The 18,481-nt window shown below is 39.4% G+C and overlaps 2 protein-coding genes across 2 annotated transcripts; both read right to left on the bottom strand.

Annotated features, from left to right (window-relative positions):
* Nucleotides 1–10,204: 10,204 nt before the first annotated feature.
* thumpd1 (THUMP domain containing 1) lies at nt 10,205–12,798 on the bottom strand. Its single transcript, XM_031288905.2, has 5 exons — nt 12,284–12,798; nt 11,611–11,785; nt 11,421–11,506; nt 11,057–11,219; nt 10,205–10,932 (listed from the first exon to the last, which is right to left on the bottom strand). The coding sequence occupies exons 1-5, from the start codon at nt 12,488–12,490 to the stop codon at nt 10,598–10,600; spliced, it is 966 nt and encodes a 321-aa protein (XP_031144765.1). The 5' UTR covers nt 12,491–12,798; the 3' UTR covers nt 10,205–10,597.
* Nucleotides 12,799–13,796: 998 nt separating this feature from the next.
* eri2 (ERI1 exoribonuclease family member 2) lies at nt 13,797–18,252 on the bottom strand. The gene is made up of 9 exons (XM_031288904.2): nt 18,047–18,252; nt 17,681–17,745; nt 17,462–17,542; nt 17,235–17,362; nt 16,965–17,127; nt 16,577–16,677; nt 16,056–16,137; nt 15,869–15,957; nt 13,797–15,439 (listed from the first exon to the last, which is right to left on the bottom strand). The coding sequence occupies exons 1-9, from the start codon at nt 18,067–18,069 to the stop codon at nt 13,961–13,963; spliced, it is 2,211 nt and encodes a 736-aa protein (XP_031144764.1). The 5' UTR covers nt 18,070–18,252; the 3' UTR covers nt 13,797–13,960.
* Between the last annotated feature and the right edge of the window lie 229 nt (nt 18,253–18,481).

The raw sequence follows: 18,481 nt of genomic DNA, 5'->3' as shown, positions 1-18,481 counted from the left end.
GAAATGTTTCGAAACAGTATCCCGACTGAATGTTGACCCCTCTGTGATTATCCTTCCTTTAATATTATTCTAAATAATTCATAATTTCTGCTTTTTTAACTCAAGAATTATATTTCCTATAAATGAGGTATATTGACCATGAATTCCAAAAATAATTGTAAAACTGGTAATAAGTCAGTGTTAGTGGTGTTTATACATGGTAGTAAAAAGAAGCGTTAAAAGCACATTCAGAACATTGAGAAAAGCACCAAAAGTGCAACAAAAAGTGTAGATTTTTCGAGTTTTGACCCGGGAGGACGATGCATGGTCGACAACACAAGGGTTAAGCAATGCAATTGGTACTGATTGATTATAAAGTCAATGTTACATGAACAATCTATATCCATCGACTGATGACCCTTGCTAGCTAGTTTGAACTATTTGCACAGTCTTAATAAAAACACAAAGAGCCTCATTATTACTATCTAAATATTGTCAAGTATGTGATGAAAACAACCATTCCCAGTGACGATAAAAGTGGATTATTAAATCTTAAATTGAGGCAGCCCCCTTAGACTACTGAGACAGAGCTTTTTGTTAGTGTGTTGGTCCAGCTCAGGGGTCCCTTTGTTCCAGCTGCCACAGCAGATTTGGGCGTCTGTACGGAGGCCTGTCAGAAACAGGCTTATCTCTTGGGGGCCTCCCAGCACAAAGACCCATTTAGATGCTCACAGAGAGTGAAATCTTCATTATATACCTCTTGAAAGAAAAACAGACCTCTGCTCTTTAAGAAAATTAATTGGAGACACATATTTTGCTTGGCTGCAACGCATGCTCTAAAACAAAGGAACAGGAGAATTTAGTACAGTGAATCCTTTAATTATGTTCGACTTAGAGTGAGTTGGGAGATATCGATGTTTCAGGTCTGTTTGTGTTCATGTTTACTTTAAATTTAGACACTGTCACAGGGCTATTAAGGACATTGAGAGTTGAGAACCTTATGTCTAGTTTTGTCTTACTCCTACAGTGTTTTTCTTTTTCTTAAAATACTCTAATTAAGTTACACTAGAGGATAAGACAAATGTGAAATAAGATACCACAGTGTCAATATCAAGGGTTTCTATCCATACATGCAATTGCCTATTCATGTATCTCTATATCATCCATCCATACATCCTTCCATCCACCTATCCATCCATCTGCTGGCCTTTCCCAGCCATGCCTGTAGTAAGAGTGTCAGTATATCTGCCATGGCGTCCTGCTGATGTGTATTGTGATGGGGTTGAATACTCCAGCTACCAATATGGCCTGCACCAATACTGGATTAGCCACAGTGGATTAGCTGCCTGCCCTCCTGCTGCTTATTCAAATATTGTTTCACGTATTGTCATCATTGGGGCAGAGCTCTGGCCCAGTAGCCTGTAAGCTAAAGAATATTCTCAAAGAAAACCAGAAAAAAATGTCTTCCATTTCCCCACAAAAGCGCCTAATTTCATTTTTCAGTGAACGTGGAATTTGGACCACTGAGGGTTTAGGAGGGAAGTGATGGTTTCGGAGAGAGCGGCGGCAGCCCTAGAACAGGGAGAAAAAGGAGGATGGAAAGATGATGGAAAGCAAAACCCAACCAGGGCCAAAATCAGGCATGAAAGCGTGCCTTGATCTTTGATACATGGTGTTCTTCTTTTTTTCTCCTCTCTCCCTTTCTCTCTCTCACTCTCACACATACACTTGGGAGTCAAGGCAATTGATGTGCTGCCTTTGATGGCAAAGAGAGGCCTATATTAACAGCCAAAAGACCATGATGAAAGGGCTGAGAAAAAGAAAGAAAATGGGTATAAAATGTGTTATTAAAAAGAATGGCAACTCATGATGAATACTTGGGATGGAGTGATGGTAACCAGACATCGGGCGCTAAGGGTTTGATGGTTTAACGGCAGCGGAGGAGAGGCTAAGGTAGACGGAAAGCTTACCGTGCTAGCCCGGCGGTAGTGGTGGCTGACGTTGGCTTGGTGGTTCCAGTATGTCATGCTGGTGGTCATCCTGTTAGAATAAGGGAAGTGAATACACTTGCTGCACGGCCAGGGTTCCTCCTGGTGATTCGGAGGTCTGGACGCCAGTGGACGTCCCACAGCAGAAGCAGTCGCCATCTTTGTCCCGTTGTTGTCTTGGATATCCTCTCCTGCGTCTTCATCCCTCCCTCTGTCCTTTGATCATGCCTCCCTCCCTTGCTCTCTGCCGTATGACATCATCACGCAGCGGTATCGACAAGCATCAAAGAACCTCTGGGCAGGACTGTGTATCTGTCGGTCTGTGCGTTTGAAAGGGGTGTAAATATGGAGCATAAAGAGTCCTGTAAGCCCCCCGCTCCCCCCATCCACTGTTATCCTCTCCCTGCAGATGGATGGTTTGTTTGGCCAATACAAAACTATACACACACATGCACACACCCACACCACCCATCTCTCAGTCGGTTGTATCCCAAGGCCCCCCGCTGTGCCTGTAGCGTTTGATGATGTGTTTAACGGCTTCATTCATCCCAAAGCTTGTTTCTTTTCTCCACCATTTGTTTCACCCTCCTTATCCATCTTTTCAAGCTGTTGCAACAAACACAGATGTGTCCTTTAGTCAACTTTGTGGCTTAATGACAGTTAATTTCTTCTCAAACTGATCTAGTAACACTCCTCCTTGAGTCACCACCCCTCCTTCCTCCCACTTTGACTCTCATCCCCTGCTCTTTCTCTCTTACCTCTTACAGCTGGTCAGTACCATTTCCAATCCTGTTAAATTTGTATGTCCTCTTGAGGAGCCCTTCTGTCTGTCTGTCATTTGCCTGAAAATCACATATACATGTTTCACTGTCACACTCTCAATCCTCTGCGGCAGCTGTTATCCAATCCAATGAGATCTTCCCCGCCCAAAAAACACACATAATTTGCAACAGAATGAGTAGCATTTGACCAAACATTCATGTACGAGCAAACAGAATAGAGCCAGTCAACTCTTTACCACTATCAGCATATCTGTAACATACATTTACTTTAACAGTTAACAATCAGTATCTGACCTACAAAGACAGAGAGAAGCAACTACAAAAATAGTGAAGTTGAGAAGAAATGGGTTTTAAGGAATCAGGTTGGCCAGCAAACTGTGCAACAGAGAGAAAGGTTGTAATGCATTATTTTATGTATTTTAGGGCTGATTATTTTACCTCAACTCAACCACATCACGCAAATTCACTTACTGCTAGCTGTTAAGCTAGGCTAGTTATCTTATAGCCAAACTAATTTAGGTTTCTTTTTCTTCGTGATGACTATACTACATTTAGTTATGTAGAATGAAAAAACAGAATTATCAAGATGTCAGTTCATCAAATTTGATATTTTTAATTACAAAGAGAGCTTTGGAAAAAACGTTAATTTAGATTCAGCTAAGGTTAGCAGTGGATATGTTTTCACTAGAGTTAGCTATCTGGTTTTAGTTGTCTAGTTAGCTAACTCCCTCTGTGGCTTTGTTTTTAGCTTTATTTTGTAGTTATTGTAAATTCTACATTCTGTTTTCGCCGAAATGTTATATTTCAGAGTATAATCCAATTTAAATATAGTAAAACCAATGTCAAAAGGTCAGATCCTACTCAATTTTGACCAAATATGTAGTTACTGCGCAGTTCAAACTTAACATTTAGGGCAAATATATTTGTTATGTAACAAAGGTGTAGTCAAACACATGTTCTCTCTCTACCTATTTATTACCATTACACTATCTCCCTAACTGCATTGTTGTTGCTGGAATCCAATAAAATATCGTACTGTATTTGACTAATAAGCTAACATAAGCTAGCAAACTAGTTAAATCCAATGGAACACAAACCAAAAATAGCCTAATGTACTGCAGCTGAATTAATTATGTTATACTGTGTAATTAAGCTTTAACATCTCCACATGCTTGAGAAGTTTTACACATTGTTTTACATGGTAGTTTCTGATGCATTGATGTGATAGAAGATGTACTAGCAAAGTAGCGCACAGTGTTTACCTGAGAATAGGTGTTTGTAAGATTATACTCAGACTAGTGGCCACTTTATTAGGTACACCTGTACAATCTAATGCAGTCCAATACAAGCCCTGCTATTAGTTCTACATTAAAGATGTCTATACTGTTTAGTTTTTGGCAACATTGTCGTAAATGTGTAAATTCAATGATATGTTTTAGCATTAAGATCATGCGAAAGTTAGTGGTGGTGGTGTGCTGGACTTGATCATTTGAGAAGTGTTTCTTATATTCTACTTCCTCATGTATGTAAATAAGGACATCTTACTAACATCTCTCAATATAACGCAGTCAAGTGCAACACCACCTATTTCACCACAACCTCAATAATAAACAAATGATTGAATTTACACAATTTCATCAATGTCACCAAATATTAAACATTATAAATTTCATAAAGGTAGAATTTATGACAGCGCTTTTGTATTGGACTGCATTATTTCATTTTCATTTCTGTAAATTAGTAACCAGCTGGCTAATTTTCAACTGTAGTCCTTTGACCACATAATTTGAGACCAGAGCAACAGGAAACAGCTAGACATTAGTATTAGTGTTAAAATTTACAGACAGAAGACAATACACCATAACAGCAACAAAATAAGCATTCTCAAGAAGCTATGCAGAGCAACAGGAAGCAGCAAGACATTAGTACAGTAATACATCAACAGTATCCACATTCAGCACGTAGCCATGCATGCAGGCAAGCAAGCAAGCAACAAAACAGCCAAGCAACACTGATTATAGCCATTTTCTTGATACATGCAGCAATAAACAATGAGACAACAAAATATATAATCATGATGGAGATAGAATATTGATAGAATATTAAAAGTCGCAGTACAAGTTAATAAAATGGTGAAATAGTAAAGTACAAGTGAATATGTTATACATACACAGGCCATGCAGAGCTGACTATTAGATTGTACAAGTGTACCTAATAAAGTGGTCACTGAGTGTATGTTGCCTGTAGAAATTTCTAAACAACTATTGGCTTCAATTTCATCTTAAGAGTCTTGGTGCCATTCATATGATGAGTTCTTTCTGTGTATTCATATATACAAGGGTAAATTCATACAAGTCTCATTAGTGAAATAGGGCTTTGATCCAGTTCCTCTCAGCACTGATCATTGGTTCAAGAAAGAAAAGTAATTAAAGCTTTTTAGAGTCACACAGCTGATGCCCCAGTTCCACCTCCTCTCCATAGTATCCTGTTCTTCTATTTTGCCAGCTTTTTATTCACATCTTTACTCTGCACACTGCCCGGCCGCCTCTCTGCCCCCACGTCCCCTATCCTGTCTAACTAATTGTCAAGGTTCTTGTTCGCATTATGCTAAAATGCATCTCTCTGCAGCAAAAGCCACCCAGTGATATAGTAAGCCCCCTCAGCGAGGATTATACAGCTGATGATAATGAGTGAGTAGATGTGAGTGTGTGTGGTGAAGGGAATAACTGCTCCTGAATTTGTTGTTCACGTATGCTCTCTCCTCTCTCCACCTCCTTCTCTTCAGCTCAGAAAAATGTTTCTCAGCTTTCCTACAAACCAGCCCTCTTCCTCGTGTCCATGTTCCAATCCCATAAACAGTGATTTACATTCAAACAGCAACCTTATCCCAGGTATTAAGAAAACTAATTTCACAACATTAATAGACCCCTTAAAAATGCCCACTTATTTCCTCCACAAATTACTTCCCATAATCCTAATCAACTAAATCCGTCTGCTGATTGGTCCTCTTTCTGCGGGGACAAATAGGAATGTTTGGAATCAATTCGAGCACTCTTGGCCTACCTGTAGGATTGTTGGGGTAACAGCTAACAGCAGCGAGCTGACAGGCTGTAGAGGGTTGATAAGCATTTCTAATTATTGAACCCCATTCAGAAAGCTGGCAGCCACACACATATAACACACACACACACACACACACACACACACACACACACACAGAATCTCTCAGAGAAATGGATGTCCTCCAAACCCATATTCCCATTGCCACAATAGATACAAATAAATAAAGAATTCATTGGTGTGTGCATCTATTGACTGCCATGTGTGTGTGACAAAGGAGAAGGCATCTGGAGAGCTACAAACTGACGCCTGGACAAAATAACAGAAAAGCCTCTCCATACAATAGCTCTGCGGTAAACACCAGTTTGACAAAGCTTATAATTGCTTTTTGTTGTTGCTGTCGACGTTTGGGTTCAACTCAGTGGTCATTTTTTGAGGCCATAATTTCTTATCGAACAAACACCACATTCAGTGTCCCTCAGTCATTGTTGGTCTGCTTGTGACAACTTTATGAGTTGCCACAAGCGAATACAGCCGTGCTATGTATATCTTCATGATTTTTTGAGACTTTACCCTTCGCCATATATTTGCTGTTCTTGTGTCTGATGCACATGATGATGAACATGAAACAAAATGGCAATTCAAACTGCTAGGTGTTTTGTCATTGTAGGAAATACAGGTGTTACTAAAAACATTAACAATGGCATATGTTCTATTCAAGTGGCGCAGTAAGCCATGACTGTGTGACTGTGAGCCAACATGCCTGAAACTGACGCAGCTACATGGAATTCACCCATCATTCATTTCCTTTTTACACCTATGCTTTTCCTACTGTGACATGTCAAAATGCCTATATTTATTAGAGTTTTTTAAATAAAATAAGCAAGCGATAAAGTGGACCTTGAGCCGAGACTGTCATGTGCTTTCTTCAAGGTAAAAAATGAATGTGGCTAGGTCACATCCAGATATTGGATATGATTACTGATTCACAAAATCTCCTCTCAAAAGGATTAATGCTACACTTGGGAGTCTGTTTTAGTTACACCATTCTCTATAATTTCATTGTCATGGGTTGGACACATAAGGTAAATGTAGTTTTATTGCAGGATTTTGAATAAAGCGCCCTTATGTTCTTGTATCTGCCCGGATGTCACGTACCTGCCGTGCACCAATCACAATTTAGCAACATTCAAATCAATATGTGATGACAATTGTGGGGTTTTCAGGCCTCTGTCAATCACATTTAATAAAACCATAGTCTATTTCCACAACATTCCACTTCCGGGATTGCTCTGTTGCCAACAGAAGTTCCGCCGGATTTCACTCTTTCCGGCTGGATGTCTGTTACCTTCTGCTTTCTTTGTGTTGGAATTTTAAACTCTGGCAGGGTAAATCGAGACAGCTAGCTAGACTATCTGTCCAATCTGAGTTTTCTGTTTCACGACTAAAACAACTTTTGAACGTACACATGTTCCACCAAAACACGTTCCTTCCCGAGGTTATTTTGCAGCGGCACCGTAGCTCTGTCCGGTGCTTAGTGCTGCCCATGACGATTGTGATTGGTTTAAAGAAATGCCAATAAACCAGAGCCCATTTTTCTCCCGTCCCAGAATACTGTGTGGACTAGCCAGACCCTTCTCTGCCCGCCGCACTTGTGGAGGAAGGTCTGGCAAAGCGAGACTAATAAAACCAAAACAACACAGTTCTAATGAAGTAGATTAGCTGAGTCTTTCAGTGATAGACTCTAAATAATAATATATAATAATTTCTAACTTTATTATTTATTATTATTAGCTTATTTAGTAATAAATACGGAAGGTTATAATGCAATGTTTAAACTAAATTTTCAGGGGCTCTAATGGTTATTTTAACCATATGTAAGTAGGTGAAAGTAGACCTGGAGTCCTTAAAAATCCCTGAAGCTCAACAATTTGAGCCTCGACTTGTTCATTCTGCACTGTGAGAGAGAAGGCTACAGTTGTGAGGGGGCTGAGACCATTGTTCGGGTAAAGTGAGACAAATGAGACCCAGGAGAGCACTACTTAGCCATTAATAAAGGTCAGATATGGAGCCACACCAATGGATGCTAATCCTGACCCCGGGGACTGTGTGCTCATGCGCCTGTGGATGCAATTGTTTCACAGGCCTGTGACATTTAAACCTGAATGAGCGTACAATCCTGGGTGGCAGAACAGTGTGTACGTGTTTGTATGACTATTTTGTTTTAAAGCAGCGGGCTTTAGTGCCAACTGAGGTTTAATTAGAAATGGCCTTGGGCCAGTTAAAACATCAGAGGCTATTTTCTCATGTAGACAACACACAGTGGTTAGTACAATAAATATTCTCTTGATTTTAATTATGCTGTTAAACGTTTAAAACTGTCAGATTCCACGGAATGTTTTTTTGAATTGAATAAAATTTAAATAACCTACATTTGTTAAAATATAATAATATTATATAAGTTCCTTGGCCAAATGTTTTTTATCTATACTAAGATTTCACCTGACAGCAGCGATACCATTATGAGGCATCACTGTATGTTAGTCATTATGTAGTCTCGTCACACAGTCTAATTGGTATTGTACTAATAACATGCTGGCAGGCTGAAAACATCCAATCCTTTCCCCTTGTGTTGGAGCTATAAGCTTGTCAGCAGGTCACACTGATTGGGGCACCTGAGAGCCAGTGAGAATGCAATTTGTGAGTTTAAGCTGAATGTGGTGGAGATAACGACTGACGGGTCACAACAACAGTTCAGCCCAAGTGTAATGAGCAGAGAAATTCACAATTCTGTTAATGCATGTGTGTTATGTGTACATGACAGAGAACTATGGAAGTCCACACTATGATTAATGCCTTCACTGAATGCTAGTGCAGTTTATACTGCACCATATTTGCTTTAGAGAACATTTTTAAGTTTCTCTTATATTTAGATATTTAGTTTAGATTGTTCTACCCGCAGCTAACAACAAAGCCAAGTTCTCCTGATAATATCTTCAAAAGACAAACCATTACACTGTTCATGACCTTTGCAGAAAGGCTCGGTGGATGCAGAGGAGAGACCCAGGACAATTCTACAGAAATATGAGCACATTCTGACTTAAACCTGTAAACGGAAAATATATATATATAACTCATGCAAGAGTCACAGATGCAAGACCTGTCCAAACACAGCAAACAAAAACCAGACAGTAGCTCTCATATTTGATCATGTGTCACCCTGGTGTTGCTCTATAGGTATAGCAGTGCTGGCTGACTGGTCTGCCGGTTTTATCCAGACTGAAATATCTCAGTAACTATTAGATTGATTGCCATGAAATGTATTGTTTGTACAGACGTTTATGCCCCCCAGATGATAAATCCTACTGACTTTGGTGATCCCCTTACTTTTCCTCTAGCGCCACCATGAGGTTGACATTTGTGGCTTTGAGTAAAATGTCTACACAACTACTGGATGGGTTGCCATGCAATTTGTTACAGACATGCATTTTCCTTTCAGGATGAATTGTTATAACTTAGGTGATCCACTGAATTTTAATCTAGCGCCACCATCATTTAATTTGTCCAATCATTTGGTTTATGACCAAAAAAACCTGCAAAACTAAAGACACTCCCATCATCCTCGGCTGTCCTTTGTGTTAAGTGCTGAATAGCATGTTAGGATGCTAACAGGCTAAAACTAAAATGGTAACCTGGTAAACTTACTATACTTGAAGCTGCACTGTGCAGTCCTATTAGGCTACATCATTGATTGATACTTTTTGCATTTATTTCTGATGGAAAGACTGTCCTGGACTTTTTTCATGTTCACAAAGATCTGATAAACAATAAATCATGACAAAATATGACAAATTGTGAGCCATATTATCACTATAGAAACTCACCCAAGAACAATGCAGTTTTTTGTCATCACATTGTAGTGGTTACTGTTCCAGTTTTCACCTTTCGGCTGTCAAATACATCTGTCATGAGAAGTTATATTTTACGTCAATATGAAAGCCTACATTGTTAATATTTACAAAAAACAGCCATTTATACCAGAAGGTGATGTAGAGAAAAACATATGTAGATTGTTTAGAAGATTTTGATACATTATTCATCCAGAAACAACAACCATAGCACACTGGTCACACAATGACCATGTCGCTAAATGAGGGATTAACTCCATCTTGTGGTGCAGAGAAGAACTGCCAGTTCAATGATACTGGTGGTTAATAATGTCAAACAGGACATTTGACAACATGTGTGAAATGCAAGACCACAGACACCCTGCAGGTTTTTAGTAGTAAAGTAGCCTACTTATTTTACACTCCTGTCTTCTCATCTACTTTCCCCCCAGTGGTGTCAATCACTGAAGCATAATGTACCATAAAATGAGTATATGTGGCAAAAACATTCAAACACACGGGTAACTTTAATTTAGGGACTGCTTTAGGAAATAACAGTTACAAAAAACAGAGTTACTAAATGTGACACAGTAAAAATGTCAAAATAAATAAAATGACATTGAAATTATAAATCTAATTCAGCATTTTTAGAAAACTGATCACCTTAATTTAAAAATGGACATCCCAATAAAGTTGGTACTAACATATCATAGATATCTTTATGAATATAAAAAAAGACATTCAATTATATCAGGATTCTGATAAAGGAGGGTAATTGGCTAATCTTTGCTTTGAACCTTTCATTTAAAACAAAATCACTACAATATAATGCAATTTAAGATGAACTTTTTTTTAGAAATTTTAAATCTGACTGACAATCAGCTTCTCTAAATGTGAGCTCTTACTCCCCGTCAACTTCTTCCTTATCAGCCTCCTTGTTGTCCTGTGGCCCATTGTTGTCATTGTCTTCATCGCCTTTCTTCTCCTCTTCTTTGTTTGTCTCCTCTGCATCGTGTTTCTCCTTCTGCTCAGCTGCATTCGTATCCGTTTTTGCTGTGGTCACGTCAGGCTTTGGTGTGTCCTCTTTCATTACTTCCTGGACATTGTACTTTCTGTACAGTGTATAGTCTTTTACCACACTGATGCAACACACAGCCTTGATGACCTCCACAATGATTGTCAGTTCTGGGTTGGTCAAATCAACCTTGTTCTTAGGGTTCAGCTTCCCCACGAGACCTGCAACGGTCAAAAACCAAAGAGACAAGTCAGTTGTGTTCACTGAGGATCAAAAAGGGGAAATTCACTTTTCATTTACTTCTTTATTCTCATCTGACACCATTCACCTAGAGTCCAACACTACCTGCAATTGCTTTGATGATTTCGTCTCTCTTGTTGTGGCTGCTGTTGCGGGCCTTGAAGGCGATCTGGTAGGTACCACAGTTTGGGGTTTTGAACCAGGGCTCCAGGAAAGTAGTCAGGTACTTCACCATGTCATCCTGAAAGGCCTTGCACGTTCCAGTTACCTGGATGAGAAGAAAACAAGAACAAGACACGGCGGCAGCATGGAGCTTAAATTATTCTTGATATACTTTTAACAATACTTTTGATTGTTATGAAAGGATTAACAAAAAAAACTGGCTGCATCTCATTTCAATACACTCAAAACATCTGTTAAATCACATGTATCATAGTTAGGTTGACAGTTGTAAATTTGAGCTTCTCACTGGTAGCATCCGAAGGATCACACGTGACTTTTTCTTCTTGGTGGTGTGGAGATCAGAGAGGATGTGATGAACCAGCTTGTCAGATTCTAGGAGAGGAAAAAAACAAAAACAAAAAACAAATTGTGGCCACAATAACACTAAAAGGCAAACAAATCATGTCAATGACCCGTCCAAAAAAAACTTGACTTACCCAGGTTTTTAGTTTTGATGAAGATGACATTGTTTGCTCCACTGTCCAAAGCCTGGAAGCGCCTCTCCTGTTTAGCTCCAGATGCTTTCAGCTGTGCCACTTCCTTTTTCAGTGCTACATCAACATCTTCTTCATCAGCCTCCTCTTCACTACTGCTCCCATTATTATCTTGCAACTGTGATCATGAGAGAGGCATGTTTCTAATAACATATTACTTCTGCAAACTCAATTACTTGTTTAGTCTATAAAATGTTAAAAGAAAAGTGCCCCTTTCTAATGACTTTTTTTTGTCCAATCAACAGTCCAAAAGCCAAATATATTCAATTTACAATGATATAAACTGGGATCGGCGGCTGATAGCCAAAGCCCAGGTATCGATATCGGGACTGAAAAAGTCAGATTGGTGCATGGTTACATTTGTAATTGCTGGCTAGCTAAAGTCTATTGACATGGATATGTGCACAATAACAAGCTTTTGCTCTGGCTACCCCTATGTATTACACAAAACCAATGTGCAACTAAAACTAAAATAACTTATGGTAAAATATGCAATTACGTCGTCACTTTCCCACTACTGTAGGGTGCCGTGCACTTGCTTGCTTAAAACAGTCCAGGCAAAGAAAGGTAGCTATCTGATCACGTTATAACAAGGAATATTAATGTCTGGACTCACCTTCTCGGGCCCATAGAGCGTGTCGGCGTACTCATTGAGCAGATTGAAGGCCTCCGCGGTGCACTTCCTCTCGTTCATGTTGCATGTGATGAGGATCCCCTGCATGCCTATCTCCAGCTCCCGGGAGCCCTTCCACCGCTTGTTGTGGTGACCGCCCGCATACCGCTTCTTGCTCCGTTTCCTCAAGTCGTTTGACACGGCCGACATATTAGCAGACAAACTTAGGTACGAATCAAAACCTTGTATTTAAGCTCAACAACAGCGGGCTAACTTGTTGTTTTGGTTACTCCCCCTCGGCTTTATTAGCCGTTAGCTTAACAGTTGAGGCTACAATTTCCGGTATTTTAAAGCTGTAGCGACTACAATGTAAAACTAATGTGAATGTTACAAAATGATACAGACTGTCCGCTTAAATGTGTGTTCAAATCAATGAACTTTAGCTTTTCAAAGGACCGATGTCTCATTCAGTCACAACACAGCACGTTGTTTGGTTACCCCGTACGGCGCGTGAGGAGGGACAAAAGTCTTCAACGTTCTCGCGATTAATTGTTCACCTTTGGATTTTTGGCAGTGCTTATACAGTACATGTTGTATACTTACTATATAAAACTGGTAGTGGAATGTAACTAGGTACATTTACCCAAGTACTGTACATATTTTGAGGTAGTATTTCTATTTTATGCTACTTTTTACTTACTCCACAACTACATTTCAAAAGGGAAATGTACTTTTTACTTCACATAGCTTTAATCACTAGTTACTTTACAGATTAAGACTATTAACACAAAATATAAATCAACTAATAAATATGATATATTACTAAATGTTAAGGCAGTATATAGAGTAGTTAAAATGAGCGCTATTAAAGGGATGCTTATACATTAATGCATCACTAATTATAATACAGTACTACCATAAATATGCTTGTGAAATGGGCTATTCTGCATGAGTACTTTTAATACTTCAAATATATTTTTATGCTAATACTCTTTTTCTGTGTGCCAATCTGACAGCCACATACTCCTTTATGATGATACGATGCAGGACTTTTACTGAAGTCTAATAGAATATTTTTTTACACTGAGTACTTCTTCCACCACTGATAAAAACAACTGTCAAAACCAAGAGCAAAACTAAAACATGAAACAAAGTCAAGTCATGATTAAAACAGCCACTTTATCATTTTATTTGACCTCCAAAGCACATTTGCCAAAACATATTTTTACTGTACAACAGATAGAATATTAAGTATATTATCATTATTGGTTGATAGATTGTGTTTTTATAGTAAAAACACATTACTAACATTGTGCCAAATATTATAATATATATTAAATAATACAACAGAAAAGCAACAAGTCAGTATTTTGGGGCATTTTAACTTTATAAAAGCTAATTCATTCTCCAAACTGGAATCAGTAAAGTTAATTGAGCATTCACTATGTCAATAAAATCACAGCTTTGATTTTTACTGCTGTATGTAGTTTATAAAAAGAGATCTCCCCTTTATTTCAAGCGTATCTATTCAGAATCAACTTTATTACAAAACATAAAAAGCAAAATACAATTCATGAGGAACCGTCTTTGTGGCTATTGGTTACCAATATAATAACATAACATAGTCTATGTGACTGAGGTAGAACACACACTGCTTTTTTCCCCCCCTCTCCCAACTAGTTAATAGCTCTTTCTCAGTGTTGACCTCTGGGGTGGACGACAGCTCAGAGTCGAGTTGATCTGACAGAGTGAGACAGAAGACTCGACAGCAGGAGCGTCCACTGAACTGCTTTTCATCAGAGCCGACTCCCACTTAAAGAACTCGCAGCCCTTCTGGATTGCGCCTCCGCTGCCTGACCGGCGGACTGGACAGCAGTAAAACCCTCGCCCGTGGTTCGGACCGCCGTTGGATACGGACTGGCGCTTTGCACGACGCCCACACGCACACAGCGGGGATGTGATCCTCTGTCCTCCTTTCATTGTCGCGGAAATGGAGGTGCGATTGGTACGTGAGGAGAGTGTGTTGGTTGACAGGGAAGAGAGGCCATTCTTGGAGGCGCAAAAAGAACCGCATGAGGAGGGACGTGAGGGTTTTGCTGGGTCAGTGTAGATGGTGAAGGAAGACTGTGGAGTCTCTTTGTGCGTCTTGTGTTGTGTGACGACTGCTTTGGGCCTGGCAAATGAGGGAGAAGGGGTGGAGGTATTTTCTGGGATGAAGGGTTTGTGTCTGAATACAGAGGGTCTGTTTGTTTTAGAGTTTTTATGAGGCTCATCTGACTTTTCTTGTACTTGAAGAAAGGTTCCAAGTCCTGTTTTGTGCCGATTTGATTTGGAGTCCCGAGTCACAGTTTTAGGCACAGCAAAATAAGTATTGGGCTCTGAGATCGCTGAATGCTGCCTGATGTCATTCTTTGTAGGTAAAGATGTGGTTGATGATCCACTGGTCATCTTTTGAGTTGTTAAGTTGTTTTCAACGCTCACGGTTTCTCTGATTTTGTCCCTTAATGTGACCTGACCGCCTAGTGAAGGTTTACTATCAGGCTCTTCCCACACATGACATCCGCCGTCAAAACCGGACACGTAATCAACGTTAAACTCTCTCTCCGTTTCACTGATAAAGCCATCATCCTCCTCCAACATCACATCATCATATGAACCACACCTATCCTCAGTTTCCACTAAAAGTTCTGCACTTTCCCCTTCTTCCACACGTCCTATTGTCGCTCCTGTTTTGGAGGGCTGGTTTGGCTGGGGCAGACTTGAAAGGCCGCCCAGAGTAGTAGAACACAGAACAAGGCTGCCGTTGTTGTTAATTTGCGGTGAAGGACAATTTGTCATAACGGAAGAGGAAATATTAGTGACAGCCACTGCTGTAACTGACCTCCTGCTGCATCCCCATAGTGGCATAGTTGTACCATTCAGCAGTGTCTTTGGTGCGATCAGGCTTTGACAGATCTGAACAGAACTTGAGTTCTCATTTGTGTCCAAATCCCTCGCAATGTTCTCTGAACGTGATTTTATCTGACATAAGTTGGGAGGAATCTTGGAAGACGAGGGTTTGTTTGTTGTAGGTGCGTTTTCCTTTTTGTCAGTGTTGGATTTTTCTTTCTTGTTGTCTGCAGCTGTGTTTCCAAACATGGTTTTGACCACTGATGGCTTCTATAAGAAGATGCAATGAGAGATAAAATCAGTAATTCATTCCTGATTTTTTTTCTTGAAACTGTGTAGTCAAAGAAGTTCCGTCAGTAGTTATTGGTGCTACTCTGTATAGTCCCCTTTAAGCTGCACGTTTACTTATCTTGCTCTTCCTTTTGTCTTTGGTGTCTGGAAAGAGTTATTTCAAATTTTACGAGGCATCGTAGTACAAAAAGTCTAAACACTGGACCACAGTCCAGTTATATATTTGTTTATTTATATAAAAAGAGCATCACAATAAAACTTAAAAATCCTACATGTAGTTCTTTCTGAACCAAACAAGCTTTATCCACGAAGACTTAGTCATCATCCATAACAGGTTTTGCTTGGGGAGGCAAAGGGGGGCCGAGGGATTTAGGAGCTGGGATGCATCGTTGGACGACAGCCACTCACCCTCTCCAGGCTCCTAGTGATCTTCATCATACACCCATCCCTCATCATCCTCGCTGCCAACTGAGCTGTATTTCGGGAGTCATCCAAACCTGAGGAAAGAGAAGAAAAAAAACAAGACACAGGATTAGATTGTGTCTATTTTCTGTGTGGACTTATTTGGACAAAATGACTTTTGCTTTGTTTATACCAGAATGTTCTCTCCCTGAAAACTGTATCCCTAGATCTTGTAGTGCCCCGTTCAGGCCTTTGGGTTTCCTGTCGTAAAACAGCTGAAAAATACAAAAAAAGGGGGTTGATCACAAAATGCGTAGTGCTGAAACGATTAGGTCTAATCCAAGTGATTAGTTAATTGATAGAAAGTTTTATCAGTGAACACTTGGTTAATCAAAGTAATTTTTTTTCTGGTTACAGCTTCTTACTTGTGAAGATTTACAGCTTTTTCTGGTTACATTAATAATTGGATACCTTTTGGTCTGCTGGTCAGACAAAATAAGCAAACTGAATACTTGAATGTGGACTCTAGTAATTTAGGATAATAATAATAATTAATAACTTTAACATATAATTCATATTATATATAGACTAAATAGTTTTAAAAATAAATACCTGGTACATTAAACAATCGCAAAATTAATTGTGAGGTACAGCCATAAAAATGAGGAAGCATTAAAGAGAACAGAGGTTTAAAGACAAAGAGAGTGAACTTACCCTGTAGGTGCTTCTCAGGTCTATCCAGCTGTTGAGCACATCAGGTTTATGGAGCTGCTTGCGTTTACACTCGTACTGCAAACAAACTCCGAGATCCCAGTCTGATACGCAACGCAAATGGAGGCACATTAAAATGAATTATGTGTTTTCAATTTTCTTTTCAAATTTCCAACAAGGTGAAAACAAACCATGTTATTGTGATAAGGCAGCCTAGAACTACGGAGCCAGATAATTCTCTTTTCTTGTACTAAATGTGCTATGTTTGAATATAAAAATGGCATTCTAGTCGATATTTAGTGTGCTCTGGTCTCCAGTGCAGGAAATAGGCTTACTAACTGAGGCAGAGACCGACCATAAAGATGTGTAGAACAAAGCAATTGAATTTTACCTGACCATGTGAGGAAAGTACACAGTTTTTGAGAAGGTGAAGGTGCAGAAGATCTCTGTTGTCTGTTGGGAAAAACCACACCCATCTCGAGCTGCAACTTTTGCAGCCAGCGGCTGAACCGAGAAAGACAGATCTGAAGGGGTATCCCTGCCTCAACTTGCATCTGTGAGACAGTGAAACAAAGATGTCAGATGTAATGTAAAACTATATACGACACACGGCAACAGAAAGTGCACTCGTATGTTTGTAGCTGTGTATTTAAACTGTCACCTGTGTAATCCCGGTCAGCTCAGTGCAGAACTCGGACAGAATGGGGTGCTCTTGGGGTTGAACATAATTATGAAACTCAGACTCGACCTCCCCTGTGGATGTGTTCAACAGAACAGCAGGAAACTCAACTGCATTGAAGGAAGAAAGGAAAGAGGCACGTATGTTATCAGCAACAAGGGTGAAATATAAGAACAGTCCAAAAGTGAAATTTAAAGGGCTATACTTACTAATTTCCTGGGTGGAGTTGTTTTTCTCTCTCCAGCAAGTGGACTCAAAATCTATCACAATCAGGTATGAAAATTCTTGATCTGAAAGAAAACAGACAGTATTATACAGTTGCAAGTGCAACAGTGTAATCTAGTGTAAACATGTAATGACAAGGGGATTAAGTCTCAACATCTCTGTTGGTCTGTATGCACACTATCAATGCAAATCATCATACTTACTTGATAACAATGATTTCTTTGATCCATTAAAGGACTGACTCCGCTGCCTCAATAATCCAAGTTCTCTGTAGAAGCAGAGAGAGAAACAAGACATGCAGTAACGTTAAAGCTAATATTAACTGCAACGGCAGCCAGACATGTTTTTGCCAAATATTAGCGGTAATAACACTACTAACGTTACTACTACTACTAAATACAATGTATAGGGTAAGAAAGTGTTGACCATTTTAAACACAAATAGATGTAATATTTAAAATATTCAAGAACTCAACGCCTCATGACCGTAGAACCTGAAACAATATATTTGTTTTCTTCGTCTTCGCGGTAACGTTAACGTTAAAGGCTCATGGTTATTCAGTTACTTACTTGGCAAGTTTCTTTGTCGACATAACGTTAGCTATTTCTTGAATTTTGGTAACTAACTTTACAAAGTATGAAGGTATAAAGGGGTCTTATCTAGAAAATGTGGCCAAAATCGCGCTGTTTTTTTCAAATGTCCGTCCGGGTCCGTTCGTCAGTCTGAGCTTGATTAACAGGGCTGCTAGTCATTAAAATCAACTGCAGAAAGAAATAGTCGATCACAGAAACACCGACGAAACTGAACGAACTGCATTTCCGGTTATACCATTTTGTCACAAAAACAAAAGCATAACTTACTGCAGCCCATAGACATTATGAATCAAAAACATTTAAATGCCGATGTCAGTCTGATTTGCAATATGTGATTTTATTAAATCTTTAAAAAACTACGCAATTGTAGCTACCTTTACTGACTAAAACACATTACAACGGTCTCAACAT

Source organism: Sander lucioperca, chromosome 4 (assembly GCF_008315115.2).
Source record: "Sander lucioperca isolate FBNREF2018 chromosome 4, SLUC_FBN_1.2, whole genome shotgun sequence".
Classification (NCBI taxonomy): domain Eukaryota; kingdom Metazoa; phylum Chordata; class Actinopteri; order Perciformes; family Percidae; genus Sander; species Sander lucioperca.
The sequence above is the reverse complement of the archived record's forward strand: the minus strand, read 5'-3'. Positions and strand labels throughout refer to the sequence as shown.

Bases quoted from the DNA above. Each gene is read 5' to 3' on its own strand.
- thumpd1 (XM_031288905.2), bottom strand. From the start codon at position 12,490: ATGTCGGCCGTGTCAAACGACTTGAGGAAACGGAGCAAGAAGCGGTAT. The intron at 11,507-11,610 runs GTAAGTCAAGTT...TTCCTCTCCTAG, and splicing joins CATCAAAACTAAAAACCTGG to AATCTGACAAGCTGGTTCAT. The intron at 10,933-11,056 runs GTAGTGTTGGAC...TGACCGTTGCAG, and splicing joins AATCATCAAAGCAATTGCAG to GTCTCGTGGGGAAGCTGAAC.
- eri2 (XM_031288904.2), bottom strand. From the start codon at position 18,069: ATGTCGACAAAGAAACTTGCCAA. The intron at 17,543-17,680 runs GTAAGTATGATG...GTTTTCTTTCAG, and splicing joins AAAGAAATCATTGTTATCAA to ATCAAGAATTTTCATACCTG. The intron at 17,363-17,461 runs GTAAGTATAGCC...CCTTCAATGCAG, and splicing joins CAACTCCACCCAGGAAATTA to TTGAGTTTCCTGCTGTTCTG.